General features: G+C 48.2%; 1 protein-coding gene across 3 annotated transcripts in view; it reads left to right on the top strand.

The window, feature by feature from the left end:
- The window catches only part of SH3PXD2B (SH3 and PX domains 2B), a 119,647-nt gene that overhangs the window by 77,974 nt on the left and 17,051 nt on the right, over positions 1–24,622 (top strand). The window contains exons 5-7 of one of the 3 annotated variants that reach the window (XM_073355809.2): positions 2,524–2,615; positions 16,511–16,536; positions 17,278–17,313. In XM_073355809.2, coding sequence (XP_073211910.1) covers positions 2,524–2,615; positions 16,511–16,536; positions 17,278–17,313 — 154 coding nt within the window. Of the gene's footprint in view, positions 1–2,523; positions 2,616–16,510; positions 16,537–17,277; positions 17,314–24,622 lie in introns of those variants that run through there. The other 2 variants (XM_073355810.2, XM_073355811.2) reach the window with 2 other exon arrangements.

The following is a 24,622-nucleotide window of genomic DNA, read 5'->3' as shown; positions in this document are numbered from 1 at the left end:
GGGCAATGAATCCTTTCAGTCTCCTACATGGCAGGGCTGTGCACTAATCATAAGGCAGATGGCCCTTGATTTCCATCCTCCTAGGACAAGCTGTGTTTTACTGCCATCATTTCCAATGCAGTAAGGGTGGAACCTTCTCTGGACTGGGGCTGGTCACTTTACCAGGGTCTGAGGGATTCTGCATAGAGCACAGGGAATGGAGTCCTGTGAGCAGCACCTCAGTGGAAATGTTGCCAGCAGAAAACCTGAACAGTTGCCTGCACCCACAATCTCCGGAGTGGACAGTTGTTTCTATATCCCATTTCTTATGCTGGCTGGCATGCTGTCTCAATTCCTTGTCAGGCAGTATCACCCCCACTGCTTGGTGGCTCTGCCTGTCCTGGCTGTGGTGGTGATCAGTGTCTGTGCAATGGCAGGCCTAGAGTTGCCAACCCTCCCAGTTTGGCCAGAAGCCTCCCGGAATCGGGCTCAAGCTCTCATAGGCTACTGAAGCCAATCTGGGAGATTTTAGGCTGCTAAAAGTCCTGTTGTGCAGTGGGGCTAAGGCAGGATCCCTATCTACCCTGGCTCCATGCCGCTCTCTGAAGTGGCTGGAATGTCCGGCAGCGGCTGCTAGGAGGAGGTGTGGCCAGGGGGGTCTCTGCGTGCTGCCCCTGCTCCGAATGCTGACTCTGCAGCTCCTATTGGCCAGGAACGGGGAACTATGCCCAATGGGAGCTGCGGGAGTGGTGCTTGCAAGCAGGGGCAGCATGCATAGCTGCCTGGCTGCCCGTGAGACTAGGGGCCACTGCCAGACATGCTGCTGCTTCCGGGAGCCGCCTGAGGTAAGCACTACCTGGCTCCGGAGCCTGCACCGCGAATCCCCTCTTGCATCCCAACCCCATGCCCCAGCCCCCTCCCACACCCAAACTCCCTCCCGGAGCCCACACACCAAACCCCCTCCCACACCCCAACCCGCTGCCCCAGGCTCAGCCCAAAGCCCTCTCCCACACTCCGAACTCCTCAGCCGCACCCTGTCCTGCACCCCAAACCCCTGCCTCAGCCTGGTGAAAGTGAGTGAGGGTGAGGGAGAGCAAGTGATGAGGGAGTGGGGCTGGAGGGAGTGGGAGTGGGGCCTTGGGAAAGGGGTGGGGCAGGGGTGTGGCCTTGGGCAGAGGGCGGGCAAGAGTATTTGGGTTTGTGCAATTAGACAGTTGGCAACCCTAGGCAGACCTGTTTCGGGAAGGGCTATGGGGGCAGAGCAGACAGGTCAATAAATACTCAGGTCTGCCTCTGGGAGCAGCCTGGGGTGCTGCACGCAGGGCTATGTTCCTGGTGCAGGGGCGAGCTGAGGTTCTTATGGTTTTGTTCGTACCCCTGTCTCAGGGCCCTTGGTGTGATGGGTGTGGCTGAGGGAGGATTGTGGGTACAAAGCTGAGGATTGTCTGTCAGTCATATATCAGGGTGGGCCCTGCTTCCAAACCTTCTTTCTGTGATATCATGTCACTCTTCAGTTCCCCCCCCACCTTCCCAACAATGAGCACTGTACAGCTACATGTGTCCCCTTTGCCTACGTATGTATTACAGAGCCCTAGCCAAGTCTTCCTCCCCTCCAGCCTCAACTGGGCTGAGACAGTAAGAGAAATGATGTGTGTGGTCCAAAGGAAATGGTGCTATTCTAGGCACCATCCCCTCCACCTTCTGCAGAGACCATGACATTATTGCTCGCTCTCATTCTCTCACACTTGGCAAGTCCCACTTCTAAAATGTGTGTTGCTGCAGCCGGCTTCCTGGGAGGGAGGGGGAAAGATGCAGTGCTGCTCATTAACTCCAGCCACCACAGTTGTCGTCTGATGATAACACTAACAAAAACTCTCCAGCCCCTGCTCTAGGTGTTTGTGGGCTCCCCTTCTGCCACTGAGACAACCTCTTCTTGAGTAGCTGTTGCTCAGCAGAGGGTTTCTGAGAGACCGAGGACTCTACAGATCGCTGAAGTGCTGATGGGCCCTATGATTCCAGGGCCCTGAACCTAACCAGAAGCATCAAAGCCAGGCCCTGTTGCCTTGAAAGACATGAACTACTTGTACCTTTCAGTGGGGCTGGGGCTCTCTGCACACAGGACAGTGATGAGCTCTGGGGAGTCTCAGCCAGGCCTTAGCTTGAAGGATGGCTATTTTGATGGGTAGGCAATTGTTACAGGGACTCTAAGGATACCCTAGCTGGTGGGGACGAACGGTTATAATGGCAAAGGTAGCCTGGATTGCAGGTCAACATCTGCTTATTTCCCCTTTGCACCCTGTCATCTTACCCAGAGATGCAGCAGCTGAAACCGGAGGCTGTAAGTGACTTACTCCATTCTGGTGCATTGTGACATTCAATATAGCGCTCACCACAGTTCTGTGGATCATGGTGCCTGTTTCTTCTAGCAGCCTTTCCTGTATTTGCCCGGCTGTTCACACACTGAAGGTCGCTCCTCCCAAATCCTTTCAGACGCTGGGACTAGTCTCTAGCTTTGTGTTCTCAATTTCTTTGTTTCATTCACAGGCTCTGATCCAGCTGCCACCCTACATCTCTCAGTGTGAAGAGGTTCTTCAGTTCTTCGAGACGAGACCCGAAGACCTGAATCCCCCCAAAGAGTAAGTTGGTTACAACAAGCTAGTCGGGCTGCTCTGCAGAATTGCTGTGGTGGTGGTCGCGTCCCCTGCCACAGATAAAACCCCCTTGAGCACTGTGACGTTCAGAAGAGGCTCTGAGATCCATGAACAAATCCCCAACCTGCCTGTGAATGTAATGTTGAAGAAAGGTGCTGGTTTGAGATCCCTGGAGAGTGAAGTTCTTTGTTTAGTCTCAGAACTGGGACCATGCAAGCTTTGTTCACACACTGCTCCCTACCAGTGTGCCTCAGCCCTCCCCTGGAATGTCCACTGCTAGTGATGAGGTGGAAGCGTTTTCTCCAGGAGCTGCTGAATCCTTGGCCTCAGGGCTGAATTTGCCAGCCCAGAGGCCACTTCATGCTAATAGTGGTGCTGGGTTTTCTGATCGACACTTGGGAAACTCAAACTCTTTTCCTGTAGGAAGTGCCAAGCAGGCATCAGACAGGAGCAACTTCCAGTTATTAATGATCTCTGCTTAGAGCGAAAGACTCCCTTTGCCAGTCCCCTGAGCCATCCACAGCAATGCCTGACTCTTGCTTTCCACTGGAAACAAGGAACATGTGCTGGGATTCTTGCGTGTCTTACGCAACCCTGTGTAGTTACTAGTCTTGTGACTATGAGATACTTGTTCCAGCCCCTATTAATCACCCGGAGCATAAATACGAACACTAGCCTCCCTCTCTTGTCCTGTTGCTGTCTCTCCTTAGATTGTGTTTGTAGCTCTACTTAAGGTTGAGCAATGGAGGAAGAAGGACTGATTGTGCAAGAAAAGGCAGTAAAATAATTTGACATTGTTTTGCATTGCATGGCGGGTCGGGGGATTAAAAGGATTTTGTTTTCTCTGTGAAGGAACATTGAGTTTTTCATATCTCCTGTTAAGTGCTGTGCTTGTTTCTTTCGTAACTTCCCCCAATCTTTAGCTTATTTATTTCTTTTTCTCCTTGGCCTCCTGTTTTTATTTTCTTTTCCTGTCATCATTCCTTCCCCAGCCAGCAGACACTTGATTAGATTGGTCTGAGGGCCCCAGAGTCCATTAACTAATAGCTTGCTGTCAGCTGGCATTCCCATCCAGCCTGCCCAAGCTATTGTTCACCAGTTAACCTTTCACCCCTTCGGTCATCCATCAGCTAATGGAGCAGCATGGGAGTGAGTGAGAGACCTTAGAAGACTGATTTGCATGAGCAGTATCTCATGAACATCTAGGAGTCTGCTGGGGCAAGGGGCTTGGGATTCCTAATGTTCCTGGTGTTGGGAGGACGGGGTGGTCTATGTGATTGTTCCAATATTGACACGTTCTAATATGGACAGTTTATAAATAAAGTCAGGACTCTCTGGATGGCGTTTGATTGTCAAATCCACGGAATGAACCTGTTGATGAAACATGCACACAGATGGTGGCTTAGGGTGTGCATGAGGATTGTCATCCCCCTTTCTTCTTTTATCACCCCATTATCCACCCTAGCCTGATCTGTGGGGTATGAACGTGGCGTAGGGTCTGGAGGCTGTCACAAAAAACAGGGGCCAATTCAAATATATAGAACCCCAGGACACACATCTTAAAAAAAGCTGAAACAGTGTGGAGTGGCAGCTCCTTAAAAGGAGCTTTGTCTCCCACGTTAGCACCCCAGCTGACTCTGCTCTGGAGGTATTGCTCCTGCAGGCCTGGCATGTAAAGATCTCTCCCCTGCTCCAAACTTTCTTCTTCTCTGCACCTGATGTATGCTCATTTGAGGGAGCTAAACAAGAAGGAAAACAAAGGGACTGACTGAAATGTAAACCAAAGCTGCATGCTTTGGCGTTGGGGCCGGGCTAAGACTCTACCTTTTGGAGTGTCCCTTGCAGCGCCCTGGTTTGTGTGCATCTCCCAGCACCTATACACAGCCCCACTCACACGTGGCACATGCCGCATGTGTTTGCTTGCATTTGTAAAGGTTTGGCTGTTGCAGCAAGTGCCAGATTAACTGCTCTTGGTGCCGTGCAGTTTGGGAGTGAGGTTGCAGTCATGCTGTATTTTGAGCTGTTGTAGAATTAGCCGATGCAGCATGGTCACTTCTCCCCATGTGTTGTCCTTTCATGGGGAGGAGAAGAGGGCTTTTTCAATACTAAGAATGGCTTAACAGACCTCTCCTGGCCCGATCGCTTCCAGCAGTGAGCTACTTTGGTGTCTCAAGGACGTCTCTGTTGTGTTTCATATCCCAGCCTGAATGCTCCAGGGGCATTTATTACCTACAATTCAAAATGTTAATGAATAAAAGTCCTTGAGGCTCTCCTCTGGTGAGATTGGTGGGAGCCATTTTGCCAGCCCCACGTGGACAGGCTGCCAGGTTGCCAATAGCGATATAAAATCCATGACAGACGGCTGGGGTGGATCCAATATAGTGGTGTGCCTGGGGTTTGGCGGATGTCATTGTTCATAAAAGAGATAAATACTTTCTATGGGAAGTTGAAAGGGAGCCAGGCCATGAAAGGAATAAGAAGAGGGCTTTTTATGCAGTGGCGGTTGGAAGGCAAAAAATGGATAGGTCAGCACACTCTATGCCAAGCAAAGCAGTCATTCTAGTGGCACCACTGGCCCCCTGATTTCCTACCCCCTCCCCTCTGCAGCCTCTGGCTGAGGGAAAGTCCCCTTCTGCTCTCATTAATGGGTCGGCGCCTGTTCCTGCTCCCATGGCAGAACTCACATTTACTTCAATGGGAGCATGGTCTGGTGGGAGGAGAAGCTCTGGAGTCTTTGGGGCTGCATGTGGCATCTACCTTCCTGGTTCTCTGGGCAGGGATAGAGATCCACCTACTTCATACCACCCACAGACCTGGAGCCAAATTTTAGTGCGGGTGTCAGCAGGTACATTTCCATGAAGCTGGATCTTCTCATGCTAGTGGTGAATTTAGTCACTGCAGAGGGTAGCATTTTGGGATGGAAGGAGGTTGTGTGACTATCCCTCCATCTATCCGTTCGTAGCCTCCTGTAGTTTGTGCTCTTCTCATTGCTGCCTTTGGTGAGTGTGTTCTCCACATTCAGGAGTTGCTTCTGAATCCCCATAGACCTCTTCTACACGAGATATTTATTCCATACAATTTCCCACGATTGCCTCCAGGGATGCAGCTCCAGTAGTGGCAACTGTGATGGGAACACTAATGTTGACAGGCCTCTGGTGGCTGCCAGCCACTAACCACTGTTTATTCTAAACCTTCCTTAATCTGTGGCTCAGACCCTGGGGCCTGCTCTGCACACATGATCCCATCGCTGGCAGGAGCAAAAGTGGAAAATTGCGTGAGTGGGGAAAAGAAGCTAGTGTAGAAACGGCCATAGTACCCATCCCTCTCTCTTCCCCCACTCCATTTCTTCCAGTTGGACACTGGGACAAAGCCTGAAGTGGAGCCTGGTGGAGCTCTCTAATAGTTTGGAGGAGGTGAAGCGATTGAGTTTTTACCCCTATGTGCTAGCTACCCCCTTTCATACCGTGGAGGGACCATTCCTAATGGTGAGAAGGGAGTTGAGTCCCCATTGCCCATCCACTACTTGGAGCCTCTGGACTGAGACCCACCCTACTTATTTCACGTATGATTCTGCCCAGTGAAATGAGTGAAGGGAAGGTGGCTGTAGCTCTGGGTCCCAAGGGATTGTTTGGGGCTGGGAGGAGGAGCCAATCAGGACAGAAGGAACTCATGCGCCATGACAAAATAAATGCTTTGCAGGCCTAGCAACACATGGATTGTGGAGAAGTGGGTTTTTCTCTTAATTGTTAGGATGGAAATCCTGTTGAAACTGCAGCCCTCGAAAGAGGCAAGTCATTGGATTCTTGTACCCGGAGCATGTCGTGAGAACTGCGATGGCCTCTGGGCTGGGTAGGTGGGGATTAGTCTTTCCTCATTTGAAAGAGCTTTCTGGTGGTATAAGAGAGTTCCCATAGTGAGGCTGGGAAAGTCCTGGGCAGGAAGCCATTGCTGAGTTAAGGCATTCAGCTGCTAATGATCCTCGCCAGCTGAACCTCAAGGCTCCAACATGCAAGAGCCTGGTTAACTCTACAGTGAAGAAATACCCGAAGTGATTGTTAAAATAATCCCCTGCTCTGTACAAAGGGGAAGCATCGGGGGAAAAGTTTAGTCACCCTGCTAGCTTTCCATCCATGCTCTCGAGAACCCTCATGTCTCCTGGCCAAATCTAATAGACAAGCAAGGGGGCATCCGCAGTCAGGGTCCGTTCTCTTGGGTGTTCTGATATCCCAGTAATATTCATGAGGGGAGACTTTCACTCTTAAAGAGACACTATCAATCTTCATAGACATGAAGTGATCCATTTCCTCTACCCCTTCTCTCTAACGTTATCTTTGGGAGGTAAAGAGGATTTTCCCCCTTTCACCATGTCTGTCTGTCTCTCTCCAACATATTTGCAGTGATGCTGTAGCCATGCTGGTCCCAGGCTCTGAGAGAGACAAGGTAGGTGAGGTGATCTCTTTTATTGGACCAACTTCTGTTGGTGGTAAAGGGACAAACTTTTGAGCTTCACACAGCTCTTCTTCAGGACTAGGAGAAGTTACTAGAGTGTCTAAGCTAAATACAAGTTGAGACAGACAATCTGGTTGACTTCCCCAGACCTGCAGACCTCTGTTAAGCTTGAAAGCTTGTTCCTCTTCCACCAACTGAAGTTGATCCAATAAAATATATCTTACCTACCTTATCTTCAGCATGACTTCTGAAGTGGAGGGTTAAAAGGCTGGTTTGTGCTCCCCATGCAATAATGGTGTGTTAATGAAAAACACAGCTCTTAAAACAGGACCTGCAGTGGTCAAGACAGGTCATTCTTTAAATAGTCTTTAATAACTTAGTCCCTTTAAGAAGTGAGATAAGGGCTGACGTGTAGTTTGCCTTGCTAAAAATGTTGAAGTATTATCTGCATCTAATCTGCAGCCAGAGCTCCTCCCTCTTTTGTGTAGGGTCTTTGAGGAGGAGGGGCGCTCTGGACCTGCAAGTAGAGCCTGGACCTTTTGATAATGTGATCAAATCTATGGTGGTTCTGTTTCTGGAATGAATGTCCAGAATTCCAGACACCAGTTACCAGAGCCCTGAACCAAGAGCCTGGCTGGCAAGCTGAGTTCTGCTTTCCGTTCCTTGCCTAAATTATTTGTCTTTCCCAGCCTGCACCATATGTTTGTACGTACCACCCAGACTTGTATACATGGTGTCCGAGGACCACAGTCCTTTTAGCCTACTGGGCTGTGACTGGGTGGGCATGTGATGGCAAGCAGAGAAACCTCAAATCTAATGAACCTACTTTACATGCATCCTTCCCCTGCTGCTGAGCAAACAACATCTTTCAGGAAAAGCACTGTGCAAATTGTTTTGGCCACAGGCTGTTGGCCATTCTGATCTTCAAAGTCATTTGCCCATATCAACTATTGATCCCCTCTGTGCATGAATATTAGCCCCTGGATGCAGAGATTCCTTGGGAGTAGTTTTGACAACTTGTGTTAGCGTTTAGAACTTCTGAAGATTTCCATTAGTTACAGGTTTGTTAGCTTCACCAGATCATCAAGTTGTAGGCAAATGATAACTAATACAAAACCTCCTTTAGAATTTCCAGTTCCCATTGTTTGCCTGGGGTTCTTCTGTGCCTGTTGCATCGAGGGTCTGAGAAACTTGAAAGCCACTAAGGATAGCTGCCTTTCAAGTGCCTCCTACCCTGATTTGCCACCAGAGGCAGCAGAAACTTAAATGGAAATCAAATTTCAACCCCTACTTACATTAAAAATCCTACATTGCAAATGCTGAGCATTTGACTAAGGTTTGTGTGCACCTGATATGTAGGGCTGCCTTCCCTCCAGTCCTCTCCCGGCATTACTAGGAACATCATCTTTAACAAGGTTATCCTGCCTCCTGCAAGTCGTGTTAGCTCTGAATCTCTAAATTCCTGTTAGACCCTTGTAAATTATCATCAGTGTGTTGCAGCAATGCCCCAGACACCATTGTGTTGATGAGGGGGTGTGCATCACAGCGTATGTACACACTGCCACTTATGTCGGTATGAGTTATGTCACTCGGGCGTGTGAATAAGCCACTCGCTGAGCGACATAAGTTACATTGACCTAAGCGCCGATGTAGACAGTGCTATGTCCGTGGGAGAGCTTCTCCTGCTGACATAGCTACCACCGCTCACGGGGAGTGGAGTCATTCAGTTGACGGGAGAGCTCTCTCCCATCGGCTTAGAGCATCTGCACTAAGTGGCATAGCTGCAAGCTCTGTTGTGTAGCCATAGCCCTGGTGGTAATTCTACTGGCAGTGGGGCTGTTGAGGGCATTTGAAGCCTGGGACAAATATTTTAACTTCTTTCTTCCCTTCCTAAATGCAGGCACCCGTCAAGCTCAGGCCCCAGGTAAATGTCCCCTGCTCTCCCCTACAACTCATTCTGTGGCTGATAGTTTCCATTTGAATGGAGTGTTGTAGAAGAACAGCTGATCTCTGAGAATGTGGTTGGGCTCATTGCTGGTGTGGTGTACGGGGTAAGGAGGGAGACAAGCTAAAGGAGAGGGGCTGATCAACTGTAGCACCTGTGGCTTCTTCCCATCCTGAATATAGGGAGGCCCGTATTGAGAGAGCATGGAGATGGCCAAGCTGAAGTTTCTGAGAGGCAGATAGAAGACAGAATCCCTTCGGGCTGCTGCTCTGGAAGAAGCAAAGTGCTGTAATTGGTGGGTGTTGCCTGCAGCAGCCCAGGACGGAAGGCGCATGGTAATGAGCAGTGGCCTGACCAGACGATGAAAGCCTATTCTACTAACGAGGTTATGCCTGGTGGCGACTTCAGCAGCCCTTCATTATTTTATTAATCCAGAAGCTCTGGCGCTGCATGCTCTGATGGAAGCTGGAATGATAACCACAGTAAGTGATTGCTTCCTGCAGCCAGCCTGACAGGGAGTACAGGCACTAAGTAGTGCCAATAAATCAGAGGTGGGAGAGCCAGCAGGAGAATGGGGCCACAATAAGAGTCAGGGCTGATGTGAGCTGAATGTACAAAGTTTATTTTATATGTTGCGCTCGAAAGGTCCCGGTTCAGGCTGCTGGGCTGGAAGCAGTCAGGAGATAAAGCTAGAATGTTTGAGCTCGCGCCAAAGCAGCAGAAGGGAACTCTACACAGATACAACATTCCACACATAGAACAGGGAACAGAACCTTTTCCTCCTCCCCGTTTAATCCCAGTGGCAAACATGTAGCTAGTTTCTACTGGCAACATGTTCCTGCTCTTTCTTCCCTCTTAATAGCTTTGCATGTGTTCGTCCACCTTCATGGAAAAGCTAGCGGCTGTACTGCACCCCTCAGACAGAAGGCCTGCCTATCTGCCCTGCTCTGGCGTTGGCGGGCAAGTTGGGTGTAGTGTCTCAGGCCAGATCCCAGTAGGTACAGGAGTGGGAAGGGAGTGATCCTTGGATCTTTGTGGAGGATGCTGGGGTCCCTCCTGAAAGATGGGGTGCAGAGTGTTGTGGAGGAGATCGTCTTGGTACCCTTGTATCCTTATCAATATGGTAGCGTTCATTACACTGGTAACTAATACTGGTTTTGCTAAGGGCTCTCATTGGCCAGTTGGATCTATTCAGAGGCATCTGAGACATGTCCTAATATCCAGAAGTCGTAGCTAGAGAAATGAATGGACTCTGCTGCAAACAGACAGTAGTTCTGGGTGTAAGTGGGTGTACTGCAGGAGCAAGGACTGGAACAATCAACTCCAAAACCACAGTCACCACCACTTCAATGAAAGGCAATCTCCTTGATATGGCAGTCATGGCAGTAGGGGCAAGTCCTTTATGGGACAGACAACATTCTTCACTCCTACCCCTAAAGACAGAATACTGCAGTGGGATCTCATCACTGAAACTAAAGAACTGGAAATAACTATAGGGCGGTCCCTTTTCTAACAGGGCAGCCTCTTGGAGCTGGAATCGAATTTGGTTTAGACCAAATCTGTAGTGGGAGCAGAACTATAATAGCTGCGTCTCTGGTTAACAATGGGGGTAGCTTGCAGGGTTGTAGCACAGATTTTTTTTACCCAGTGTTGACATGGATTCTGTTCTTTCCTCCGAGGAACATGCTGTAACCACCAGCTTCCTTAGGCTAGAGCACCAGCATGTCCAAGAGCCCAGTCTGCACTGGTTGGGTAAATGTTGTGAGAACCCTGTTAGCCCCAGCCATGCTTGGACAGGATAAGAAGTGAACCACTTCCTCGCCCACTTACACTTGTATTGCAAAATTATTCCATTTAAAAAGTTCCAATTTTTCTGTAGGAACTGTTTTTCCTAGTGGAATGAATGATGCTTCAAAACACGCCCCCCCCCCCCCCCCAAAATAAATTGGGGATAGATATGAGAATTGGTAATTTTTAAAAAAAAGTTCTCTACTAGCAACACATCAGTTCCAGGGTGGGTGTTCTGGTTCACAGCATATTCTAGATGCGAGAAGCAAAGTGGATGGAACAGAGAACACCCAATCCCAAGTAATGCATCCCTGTTGACTTAAAACAGTAAGTGAAGTGTTGTCCTGAGGACGTTCCCCACCATATTCCTGATCAGGACCTCGGAGCAACCAAAGAAACTAGAAAATCCATCTTGTGAGAGGACTTTGGGAGTTTAGTCAGTGCTGGCTGGATGCCCATGCAGTGCAGACATTATTAGTAAAGCCCATAGTCACGCACCTCACTATTGTAGCTCAGTGCATCAATTTAAGGAGCTCCTGGGAACCTGTGTGACAGCCCTGATTGCTGGGTCGAGTCAGCCCTGCTGTATGATCATTGTACCAATGTGGCTAAACGAGTTTCCCATTTCCCCTTTCACTGATTAAAGAATCTCTGGCTTTCTAGGAGGCCTGTCTGTGTGCTCCTGCTGTCTGGCTTTCCCCAGTCAGTGGGGGAAGGGGAGATACTGCAGGCTGCTGGGAGCTTATTGCTGTTTCCTGTCTTGTCTGAGCTCTTGTTCTCTCTGAGGTGATGGGCTGGGATCTGCTCGGGTTCAAACCAGCTGCTCTTTGTGTTCCTGCCAAAGACATCCCAGCAGCAAAGTGAAATTGCAGCCCTTCCCTCCCACATTTTGCCCCCCTGGCCCTCCCAAGCCCTCCTCATCCAGACAGAGCAGCTGGTGGAATGAGATGGAGGAGGATGAGTTAGGGTAACACTTTTAGCAGATGATGATGGAAAAGGTAGCAACTCTCCCCTTCCAGCACTGTCCGATCAGAGGAAATGCACATCACCCTCTTCCAGAAACTCATTGAGATCCATTCATAGCAATGCAATGCTGGCCTCGCCTCCCTCCCTTCTCCCCACAGCTCCATCCCCAGCAAACCGAGCTGCTCCCAGAGCAGGCAGGTAGCAGCTGGTGGTAGGCAGGCTGCTGGAGTGCACCTGGCTTTGCCTTCCAGCACTGACCCAGTCTGCAAAGCCTAGAAGCCTGGGGGTAACTCGGCTCCTCAGCACAGATGACAGCTAAGAAGCTGGAGGTGGGCAGGGGGCAGTGGCATATCGAGGCAGGTGTTAAGAAGGAGAGGGAATGAAATTTGAAAATAATTGTTGATGAAATGTCGGTTTTGTGTTGCCCGGTCTGGGTTTGTAATCCCTGGGACCCAGTGTCCCACCCCCAGAGGGTGAGGGTAACATTTTGACAGGGGAAAGGCAACCTCTTCAGTCTCTGCCTAGAGCCAAAGAGAGGGTTAATCCAGGATGGTCTGAGCATGGGGAGTGGGAGAGGTGACTGGGCAACAAGGCAAGTGGTTGTGGGAACAGTGAGAAGGGGAGGGGGACTCACCTTGGGCACTGGCCTAAGGAAATATTGCCCTGTTGTTCGCTCCCCACCCAGCATATGCCTGGAACAGAGAAAGTGGTTCTGGAGTGGTGAGGATGGTGGGAACATCAGCCACAGAGTAAAGAAACAGGGCAAACCATGCCCTGTGGGGTGGAAGCAAAGCTCCTCCTTTCTCTTTGCATTGTGACTTTAGACCATGTGAGCACCTGAGGAGACCAGACATCCCAGCTGTTCTGTGATTCTAGTGCCACCCTCTTTATTTGGGAGGGGAAGGTACATACACAGCCCCTGAGAAGATGAAACCGGGAGGTGTATCAGGGCCTGGCCTAGAAGGGGTTAAAACGTAGAAGTCCCCATTTGGTGCTTCGTGGTTTGGCTGAGGGCAGTTTCTGCAGCCCCCCTCTCCTCGTGATTACCTGCTTCCCTTTAGAGCTGGGACAGGCTAGGCCAAGTGGAGGGCAGGGTCAGGGAGAGTTCCTTTGCGGGTACCTCTGGAGCTGTGACGTGGGCTCTGTGTTCACTCAGCAGATTGGAAACACATGTTGACAGGATGAAAGGCTGGTCTCTGAAGGCAGCAGACTGAGTCCCTGAATCAACCCAGCGCTCCAGGGAATAAAATTTTACATTTGCAGTAATGAAGTTCTTAAAACGCTGATAAGTTTGATAGAAAACTCAGCAGAGCTCTGTCCTGGCTCCCTTTCTTACTGATCCTGGAGCTGCTTTGTCATTTGGCCTTAGACCAAGTGGGGAGGGGAGCTTGTTTTGCTCACGGACTTCACAAGCAAAGGAAGTGGCTGTTTGGCCACCCTATGTTTCTGGGGCCTCAGCCTCTCATGCAGTCTCAGCAACTCTTGGGCCTGCTGAATCTCACCTTCCAGCAGTGGTCAGGAAACGGCGAGCCTGGGGAAGGTCCCCTGTATTGCAAGGTTGGCCCTGTGGATGTTGTCATCCTTGGAAGCAACTGTGTGCGTGTGCATGCATGTGTGTCTTACTCCTGCTTTAGGATAGAAGGAGTGATGCATCATATGCACTCCCTCATCCAGACAGGCTAGGATTCATGTGTGGATTGGGAAGAGGGGTGGCCAAATGGTAGGTGGATTATTATTAATTCATATTCCAGTCATGTCTAGAGGCCCCAGTGGGGGATCAGGGTTCCATTGTGCTAAGTGATGTAAAACAGTCGCTGTCCCCACAGACCTGTAATTACCACAAGTGTCAGGCACAGGGTAGCCCTCTTGGGAATATGGCCAGACAACTAGCAGTTGATGAACATGCTGGCAAATTTGCTTACAGCTAAAGCTGGCCAGGTGTTCCCAGGTTGTTGGGAACATACTGGTTTTTGGGGCTTGCCCTGGCATCCTGGCTGTTTTTTAAATGCTGAAATGCCATAGACCGTATTGTATTCACAGGGGAGTTGTCTACGGGCCCCACGGATGAGTTAGCTGGACTCCCAAGTTCCTTAGTAAAGTGAAACTGGTGGAAGTAAAACTGGAAGGCCAGGGGATGTGTGGTTACCCTCTCCCTTTCCTTCCCCCACATGCTGCCAATACCTTTCCCAACTCCAGGACAAGCCCTCCTGCTACCTTATTTCCACCCACCTACCCACCATTTCACCCCTTGTGAAATGCTCTCCTGCTCTGACGATCTGCTCCCAAAACCCTGATGTACATCCCCTCCTTCCCATAGTAGTATCTAGCAAGATGTTTGGGTTTGGCGTTCAAGAATCTGATCTTCCCCAATACAGTGGTCAGTCTCTGTCTCTCGTCCCTGAGGGAATCTCAACACTCTGAGAAATTGCAATGCTCCCTTTCCAGGAGCGTAGAGTAAATGAAATGCTTCCCTCTCCAGAAGTGTTCAATAAATATTTCTGTTCTGTATTTGGGAAAAAACAGATGATGTAGTTTCGTCATATGATGATAACACTCTTTCCATTCCACTGGTATCTCAGGGGGATGTTAAACAGCAGCTACTAGAGTTAGAGATTTTTAAATCAGCAGGTCCAGATAACTTGCATCCAAGAGCTCGAAGCTGGCAGAGAAACTTGAATGCATCCGATGAAGTGAGCTGTAGCTCACAAAAGCTTATGCTCAAATAAATTTGTTAGTCTCTAAGGTGCCACAAGTACTCCTTTTCTTTTTTCCATTAATGTTGATTTTCAATAAGTCGTGGAACACTGGGGTAGTTCCAAAAGACTGGAAGAAAGCTAGTGTTGTGCCAATATTTAGTGGGGGTGACCTGCATAATTATAGATAGGCCTGTTGTCCTGACATTGATTCCAGGCAAGATAATGGAGCGGCTGATACAGGACCTGATTAATAAAGAATTAAAAGAGGGTAATATAATTAATGCCAATCAATATAGGTTTATGGAATATAGATTCTATCAAACTAACTTGATTTTTTTAAATGAGATTACAATTTTGTTTGATAACGGTAACAGTGTTGATTTAAAATATTTAGATTTCTGTAAGGTGTTTCATTTGGTACCGCATAACATTTTGATTTAAAAAACTAGAATGAGATAAAATTAATATGGCACATATTAAGTGGATTAAAAAGGTCTCAAAATATAATTGTAAATGCGGAACAATCATCGAGCCAATGTGTTTCTAGTGGGGTCCTGTCTGGAACTGTTCTTGGCCCTACACTATTTAACATTTTTATCAGTGACCTGGAAGAAAACATAAAATCATCACTGATAAAGTTGACAGAGTTTGCAGATGATGCACAAATTGGGGCAATGGTAAACAATGAAGAGGACAGGTCACTGATTCAGAATGATCTGGATCGTTTGGTTAACTGGGCACAAGCAAGCAATAAGTATTTTAATATGGCTAAATGTAAATGTATACATCTAGGATCAAGGAATGTAGGCCATAATTACAGGATGGGGGGCTTTGTTGGGAAGCAATGATTCTGAAAAAGGTTTGGGGGCTCATGCTGGATAATCAACTGAACCTCTGCTCCCAATGCAATATTGTGGCCAAAAGGGCTAATGCCTTTCTTGGATACGTAAATGGAAGAATCTCATGTAGGAGTGGAGAGGTTATTTTACCCCTGCATTTGGATCCGTGTGACCGCTGCTGGAATACTGTGCCTACTTCTTGCGCGCCCCCCCCCCCTCCATTTAAGTAGGATGTTTATAAATTGGAGACAGTTCAGATAAGAGCCACATGAATGATTAAAGGATTAGAAAACTTGCCTTATGGTGATAGGCTCAAGGAGCTCAATCTATTTAGTTTAAGAAAGAGATTGTTAAGGGCGATTGGATTATGATCTATAAGTACCTACACTGGGAACAAATATTTAATAATGGGTTCTTCAGTCTAGCAGAGAAAGGTATAACATGATCCAATGGCTGGAAGTTGAAGTTAGTTAAATTCAGACTATAAATAAGGTGTACCTTTTTAACAGTGAGAATAATTAACTATTAGAATAACTTGCCAAGGGTTGTGGTGGATTCTATGTCACTGGCAATTTTTAAATCATGATTGGATGTTTTTGTAAAAGATCTGCTCTAGGAGTTATTTGGGGGAAGTTCTATGGCCTGTGTTACACAGGAGGTCAGACTATGATTACAATGGTTCTTTCCGCCCTGAGAATCTGTGAGTCTCCAGATGTCTTCACAGTAGTGTTTCATGTTCAGCAGGAGCTTATGTTTGTGTTAAAATCACATTGGATTACTGCTAGCGTACAAGCTGGGCCCCCTCTGCTGGAAATGTCTTGGTCAAACCAACACTAGTTCCTGTCCTGTTTCTCCAAGCCACCATGTCAGAACTTTGGTTCCCAGGCCAGGCAGCTAGGGAGGGCAAGTGGGGAACCTTTCAAGAACTGAACTTCACTGTGTAAAAAGGCTCCTGTAAAGGAATGCACATCAGTGGGAGAAACAGCTGTTTGAAAGGCTGATCATGCTGGGCGTCCTCCATTGGACAAGCAGCTGGTCACATGGTGAGTCAGTGGCAAAGCAAGGGATAGAACCCGGGGTCCTGTCTCAAGGCCTCTGCTCTAACCACTAAACCACACTGATATGTGTTATCTCAAAGTTAGATGGCTCACTGTATCCCCTTTCTTTGCTGATCTTCCCCTTTTCTCTTCTTTTCAGGGAACCCAATGGAAAGAAGAAGTCTGGTAAGGACAATTTTTTCTTCTTTAATTTCAGCATCTCCTTCCTTTTGTCTTGCTGCCATTGTAACCTGTCCACACAGTACAAGTTTTGGAGGGTGGGGGGAAGAGTCCATAACATCAGCTTGTACACATCCATTGATCAGCTGCAGCACCAATAAGTGGTGGGAGAGAGGTTGGCGGTCATCATCTTAGAAGCTCCATCTGGAGTCACAGAAGTGGAGCAAGCCTCTCTGCTTGGATCTTTCCCTTCCTCTGCTCCGTAACTTGGTTACTGCTTCACCCCAGATGCTGGTGGGCGAGATTGGGCAAGGGATGAGTGTGAACAGAAGGCTGATTTCCCGGCAGCCCATCCATGTGTTTCACGGCAAACCATTGTGAGCTCCAATTCTAGGCTCTTCTCTGCCTCCTGTATGGTGTCTCTGCAGGTATATAGGGGCCTCCAAATATAATGGACTTCCCCTGCCCTTTTAGAGTGTACTACATATAAGGGGCAGAGGGAATCCTCTGGTGACATGGGGACAGTGGAACAACCCTCTTCCATTACCCCTTGCAGACCTCAGCATAGGGATGTGCTGGGGCAGTTAGGAGGGCAGACGGAGCATAGCTGCAGTGTATTGCTCTCCACTTCTTCAGGGCTACAGGATTGTTTGTTGTTGATCTAACATTTCCACCATCACCTTCACCTCCATGTTTATTTCCCCTTTCCTCATGCTTTCTTTCTCCACCATTTTGTTCCTTCATTAGGGTTTATCCAGAGAACGGCTTCTTTCCTTCAGAGAGGTAGTAACAGCCACTCCCCGCTTGGGCTTTGCTCTTGCTTTGCCTTTCTGCTGGGTGACACCGGCTGTTTCTGTGTGGGGAAATCAGGGGCCCCTTGCAAGAAGCTATCTCACACCCCACAGCTCTGTTTTGTTGCTGGTTGACTTGAGGGATTGATGAGGGGCTGGGAAAAGAACATCCACTGGGTTTTGTGACTGTCCACTCGGGATGAAAAGGCCCATACAAGAGTCTTCTGTTGAGCCCTGACTACTAGATCTGAGTAGCTCAGTACAGTCTGTGCAGATTGGAGGGACTATCCTAAAGGTCTTCAGGCAGAGGGCAGAAGCTTTGTTTTGGGCTGGAAATGTGGAGCTGCAGGTGTCAGTCAATCCCTGCTCCTGGAGAATTGGCCTGGGCGTGTGATATATTGGATGTGTTGACAGAGCTGTGTACACACACCCAAAGTCTTAGCTCCATCTTCTGTGTTCTCTTTGGCTCTGAAGGGCATCCCTCCAACACAAGACTTCACGGTGTCTTTCTCATCAGGTACCTACCATTGATTCTGGGCTTTGGTGCTGATATCTATTATTCCTTTATCCTTCTTTTCTGTCTCTTGGTACATCTATAGCTTGTGCCTTTTTGGAAAGTTCCCACCATCAGTTGGTCTGAACAAAGCTTCTGGAGGACTATTAAGAACTTTCCAGTCAAATATTGCCCTACCACGTGATGGCAGAGAGAACAATGGCCCCCTGAGAAGACAGGGTTTTCTTTGTTCTTGGGGCACATCGTGCCCTTGGTGTTATCTGGTGTATTGCCTAGTAGGATTTTAGCTATATAGCACAGCACTGTTGGATGGTGGTTCCTCTTTTCTCTGGCTCTCACTGCCACTAGGTGCAGCTCTCTAAACCGGACCCTATGGCATGGCTTATACAACTCTCAGGTGCCAACTGCAGGAGCTTTCCACTGCTCTTTAGTGTCAGGCCGTGGCTGAGTCTCCTGTGGCAAAACAATGGGACAAGAGCAAAGTCTGCACGGAGATTAGAAAGCATAAGGTTGTGGTGTAAGCTTAGGTGGTCCTTTGAGTGGTAGGTGAGAGAGCACAGAATGTGCCCCAGTGGTGTTGGGGACAAGTGTAGGCTGAAACTGTGGTTTCTCTTTTTCTTTTGCTAAAGCTGGTGAGCCTCTCGGTCTCATGAAATCCTTTTGTAGGACTGAGTGAGAGCAGCTGGCAGCTAAATGCGGGAGGGGAGGGTATTTGTATGCAGTGTGGAATCAATATATTGTTATTTCACCTCAACCCACCTGGACGGGGCAGAGGGAACCTTATGGTCTTGGGTAGCTTTGATCGAGAGAGTGTGCTAAAAATAGCAGCGTAGCCATGGCGGCAATGGGCTAGCTGCCAAGTACAATCCGGGCCAGAGGACTCAGGTGGCTAGCCTGAGCCACCACCCACACTGCCACGTCTACGCTGCTAATTTTAGCACACTTGCTCACTCAAAGCTAGTGTGTGTACATCCACCCAAGCTGGAAATTATACCTCCAGTTGTTTTGTGGACACGCCCTTAGTCCCACGGACCCAGTGGGAGTCGAGGACGATATCTGGAGTTGGGGCTGGGGGTGCAGGGAGTGTTTCTGTGGTTTAATATTCCCTGAGGGCAGAGTCACAGCAGCCACCTTAGAGTCCATGTCTGTCCGAGCTGCCAAAGGCTTTTCAGTTAGCTGCATTAGCAGATTTGCTCCACTTGCTGCTGCAAACCCACCAGCAGGCCAGGTTTATAGGCAGTGCCATTATGGTGAAAGGATTAGAGAGGCAGTGGTTTTATAGTCATCATTAACCTCTTGAATGATACTTGCTGTGCACCTGGAGGGGAAGCTACTGGTTGTTTGCTGTGGCACCTGCTGGATCACAGCCAAACTCTGCTACAGTAGGAGAACTCTGACTGCACCCATGCGGACAGAATTCCACCCTCATTCTGAAGGCCTGAGGGCTCTTAGGTAATGTACTGTAACAAGCAGGGGAAAGATGCTTGTGTAAATGTAACTTTAAGGCCTGGGGATGCCTCATGGCAAGATTCTTTTCAGAGACGATAGTTGATACCTTACATCTTCTAGCAGGGGATGGGCCCTTCCCTTTTCTCTCTTTAAGGGATCATTATTTTAAAGATCTTTGCTCCTCAGGTCCATTAGCTCTTGCTGCTTATCCCTTTCCTATGCTGAGCCTGACTCCACACACAGCAAGAAACAAAAATGTTGCTTTAATGCACATTGTCCCTAAGGAACTAACAACAAGCTGCTGGTAACAAATTCTCAGGGATAGAATTGTTTTCCAATTGCGTATTTCTCTGAGGATAGTCAAGAGGTGTCAGCTGCCCTTTAAGGTAACATTAAGAAGAACAATCACTCCAGGGCCAGTGGCAGGAACAATCCATGTTTATAAACTGGATTTTCGTGGATATAAACAAATGTGCTGTTAAATGGCCATGGGTAATGTGCTAAATCCCCTTAACCCTATTTGGTGAAGAATGAAAGGAGTGAGTTGCTCAATTCCCATTAAAAGTCAATGAGAGTTGGGCACTGTACATTATAGCCCCTTTGAAAATCTGTTCGATGGCTTGTGTGCTTCTGGAGGTCAGGCTAGATGCTGGGGGGCACAGGAAGACTCCGAAGTCTGATTTTGTCCCTAATTTGTTTGTGTTTAAACTGTTTTACAACCCCCCCCCGCACACACACTATTTTTTTAAAGCTTCCAATAGAAAATATTAAAGTAAATACACATTCACCTCTAAGGTGTGTACAACACACACACTGCGGCAGTGGGCTAGTGCTTGAGAATCCAAAAGTGAAAATGACATATATATATAACACACACACGTGCGCGCATGCAGAAACACGGTGGAACTCATCTACCAGATTCTCAAAGGTCTAGTAACGTAGATAAGGACATTTGGATGTTGGTTTTATTTTTAAATTATTCTTAACCTGGTCATGTCTCTTTAATTGTACTACGTGTTATTGTATTACAATACTGCCTAGAGATCCCAACCAAGATCAGGACATCATTGTGCTAGGCGCTGTACAAACAGAGGAAGAGACAGTCCCTACCTGAAGAGCTTCCATCTCAATAGGCAAGACAGACAAAGGGCAGCAGAAGGGAAGAACAAGCCAAGCCCTGGAATGTCCACAGTGGAGACCTTTCAAGTCTATTGATAAATGGCAATTCCATATGATTTTTTTTTAATCATTTCCAGCCCTGAGGAAGTCGCTGAACAAATAAGAGAGGCAGCAAGGAGGGGCTTGCACTTCAGCATGTTCTCTGCACAAGAGCAGAAAAAAATCATCACTGCAATAACCATGACATTCATAGACTCATAGATATTTAAAGTAAGAAGGGACCTCTGTTACCATCTAGTCTAACCTGCATAACACAGGCCAGAAAACCAGTGGAACAGATGAAATAACAGTTGCACAAAGTCAAGCCAAAGGTTTTTTGCAGGGGAGCAGGCGAAAGTGTTTAGCAAAAATGCCTATTTTCCCTTTTTTGTTTCCTGTTTCCATTTGGAGATGGAAGTGTCAAAACACCATGAGATAGGTTCTGTTCTCTGTTATGACATCTCAGGGCCAAAATGGGAATGGGTTGGAAATCTCTCTAGCACAGTGGTTTTCAAACTGTGGGTTGCAACCCAGTACTGGGTTGTGGAATGTAAGGCACTGGGTTGCCACAGCTGTGGTCAGCATTGCCGACCAGTCTGTTAAAAGTTCTGTCGGTGGTGCTGCCCGGCTAAGACAGGCTAGTCCCTACCTGTTCTGACACCGCACTGTGCCCTGGAAGTGGCCAACAGCAGGTCTGGCTCCTAAGTGGGGGGACCATCGTGCTCTGCACGCCACCCCGAGCCCTGGCTTCACACTCCAGCCAGTGGGAGCTGGGAGGGTGGGGGGGGAGAGGCAGTGCCTGCGGGCGAGAGCTGCGTGGAGCCGCTTGCGCACCTCTGCCTAGGAGCTGGACCTGCTGCTGGCTGCTTCCGGAGCGCAGCGTGGTCCGCAGTGCCAGGACAGGCAGGAAGCCTGCCTCTGCACCCTGGCTGCGCAGCTGACCGGGAGCCATCCGAGGTAACCCCGCGCCCCAATACCCTGCCCCAGCCCTGAGCCTGCCCCCAAAACCGGAGCCCATTCCTACACACCAAATCCCTCATCCCTGGCCCCACCCCAGAGTGTACACCCCGAGCTCAGAGAGCCCTGACTCTCTGCCCCAGCCGTGAGCCCCTCCCGCATCCCAAACCCCTCGTCCCCAGATCCATTGGGTCGTGGGCATCAACAATTTTCTTCAGCCGAGTCAACAGAAAAAAGTTTGAAAACCACTGCTCTAGCAAGCCTGTTCTCATGAAACTTCCAGCCTGTGCTGGCAGGCTTCAGTGCTTTGGGTAAGTGTCCAAACGTCCAACTGAACTGAACCGCCACTGCTTTTGAGGTTGATTTGTCACTCTTACAGTAAATGGTGCTGTGTCTGGTTATTGGTGGCCTGTCACTGGAGTGAACCTACCCATTTAGCAGTCCCTAGGCTGTGAGCACCTGATCCAAAGACTGATCCAAAGACTTCACTGAGCTCTAGATCAGGGCCTGTTAACCCAGTGAGCGCCCCCTTATTGGACCACATGCTTGTGGCAGTAGGTGCACTGGAGGCTGTTCATGCAGCACTTGGAAGGTCTCTTCATTCCTTGTTACAATTATTTGGCCCACAGTTCTTTTTCATAGAACTTACCTTAAACTTTCTCCCCAGGCACACACCTCTGGGTACTGCTCCCCCATCTTAAACCATAGATCTGCTGCACGGTTATTTCTGAGACCCAACCTTAGCCATTTTATTGTTAACTCAACATTGTATTTTTGTGGTTGTGGATAATTATCCCAAGAGAAGGAGCTTCTGGAATTAACTCCTACCTCTTCCGCCAGTAGCTGTTTACTGCTTTCTGTTGCTGGTTTAATAGGTGTGGTGCAGGTGCCAGAATTGCCTGTTGAAGCTGCAAATAGCCCCAGAACAACGGATGTAATTATGTCTGGGGAAGCAGTGTTCTTCCCTCTCCTGTGTGTTGGTCCTCATTGGCTGAGTAAATCCTCTGTTCGGTTTAAAGCAGAAACCCTTCAAAGGAGCAGTCAGAGCAGGAGAGGACATGGGTCCAGAACTCAAAGCACACTCAGTTTACTTTGGAGGGTTATTTTTAACTCACCCTGGCAACTGCCTCCCGTTTTTGACATGGAGGAAGCTCTAATTAACAGTAACTGAACCTCTGCACTGCACTGCTCACCTGGAACACTGCAGATAGCTGTTTAGAGTATGACACATGGAAAATTGCCCTTTGTGCCTTCGAATAGGACCGTCCTAAAAAATACATCTTCCATTTAAACTTCTGTTATAGCAGTGGCTTCCCAGAGCAGGCTTTACATGTTAAGAACCTGGCACTGAGGAGTTGCTTGCCTAGTGATCATAGCCTCCCAAAAATTTGGGATAGACTAGACTATCTCCACCTCCGCCCTCCAGCTTTGGCTATCGCAGGATTGTTCCCTACAGTATGTTCTCCCTGGAGGGTATTCTCCAGGCTGTTTATTGTGTTCAGTTTTAAACTTCTCAAGTGGTGGTTCTCCCGTCACTTCCCTTGGGAGGTAATTCCAGACTAACTGGTCTTAGGAGTAGGATCCTTTTCCTGATAAGCAGCCTGAATATTTTTGTGGCATTTCATCCCAATACTCTTAATCATGACCTTCACTTCTTACAGAATTCCTTTTCTTCATGGGGATACACACCCTGCTGAGATTTGCAGATGGTCATCCTATCTCCTTGTAATGTCATAGCCATTCTACCGAGGCAATGGGCGGCTAGGATTTATGCCTATGGAAGGGTCTTTCATCTGAAACTTGAGGACAATAGCTGGAACATATGCAAAGCCCCTCAGCAAGCTCAATCTAAATTCTGTGACAAGACCCCTGCTTTTAGCAACACTCCAGCTATAGTAAACAACACTTAGGTGGCACAGTTCCATTTCCAGAGCAGTTGGAAAATATTAGTTAATCCCCACCACATCCCAGAGAGATAGGAAGTATTATCTTACAGGTGGGGAAGCTGAGACACAGAGAGGTTAAATGATTTGCCTGAGGCTGCAAAATGAGTCTCTGGCAGAACCAGGAGTAGCATTTGGGAGCTCCTCGCTTGGCTCCTTTTTTTCAGTTCTCTCGACCACAGTGTCTCACTCGTTAGAACTGTCTCCACTCAGATAACACACAGGCAAACAGCTGTGCCATTTATGTGGGTGGGTAGAATTTTATGATATATAAGGACAAACTGAGTTAGTAGAATTCCATTTCCAAATGCAGCTGATTTGCACCAAACCCACGTTCCACAGAAGGAGTTGCACTGGTAATAAATACCAAGCAATGGCAGTGGATCTGTATCCAGAGCATTTTAATAAATGAAAAGTGTTTAAAAAATCAATATAGCCTTGCACGCTCTTGCCAATTCTAGTTACATTTTTTCCCCCACATGATGCATTCCAGCCTCCATCTGCTGGACAGACTCATTTCAGAGTAGCAGCCGTGTTAGTCTGTATTCGCAAAAAGAAAAGGAGTACTAGTGGCACCTTAGAGACTAACCAATTTATTTGAGCATAAGCTCAACGCATCTTAGTCTATACTGCCCCCTACAGGCTGAGAATATTCTGAGCAAGACCAAAACTTTTCTGCCTTTGTCTTTCTGCAGGGAGTGGACATGGAGGATTTTGGTTTTAGTTCTTTTGGTTGTAACTTGTATTAATATTCCATTCTATAGCTGGCAGGACCCTCCTTACCATAGTGAGCATTGTGCTCTCTCTTTATCCTGTCTGTACTTGTCCCATGTCCAGCAGAGCAGGAAGATGCTTTGGAACATGAGCAAGCAGGCACGTGTTAAACTGCAAGGCCAGCTGAATTCTTGGGGTTTTTAAAAATCCCTGTTTGCTTAAGCTTCATCCTCCAGAAGTGCAAGCTCAGAGCTCCTGTAGTGCCAGATGTAGTTACCACAGGAAATAACTCCACATATTTTACTTTGGCCAAAGGCCATGAAGGTCAGTAGCAGAGACCCTGCCGCAGGGTGCAAGTTATACTGGCTAACAATGTTCAGGGCATTAGTAGGGCATAGTGCAAACTCTCCTGCAGGCCTTACGCTCTCTACACATTCTGGTCACATTTGGCTGCGTTTTCCCTGTCCTGCATGGAGAGTTGAAAGGCACTAAGCCTCAGGTTGATTTTCATTTGAACCACAGAAGTGCATGGTGTTTTACAAACATACAAGGCAACAGAGTCCCTC

Source organism: Lepidochelys kempii, chromosome 8 (genome assembly GCF_965140285.1).
Source record: "Lepidochelys kempii isolate rLepKem1 chromosome 8, rLepKem1.hap1, whole genome shotgun sequence".
NCBI lineage: Eukaryota > Metazoa > Chordata > Testudines > Cheloniidae > Lepidochelys > Lepidochelys kempii.
This window is presented reverse-complemented; position numbering and strand designations above follow the sequence as displayed.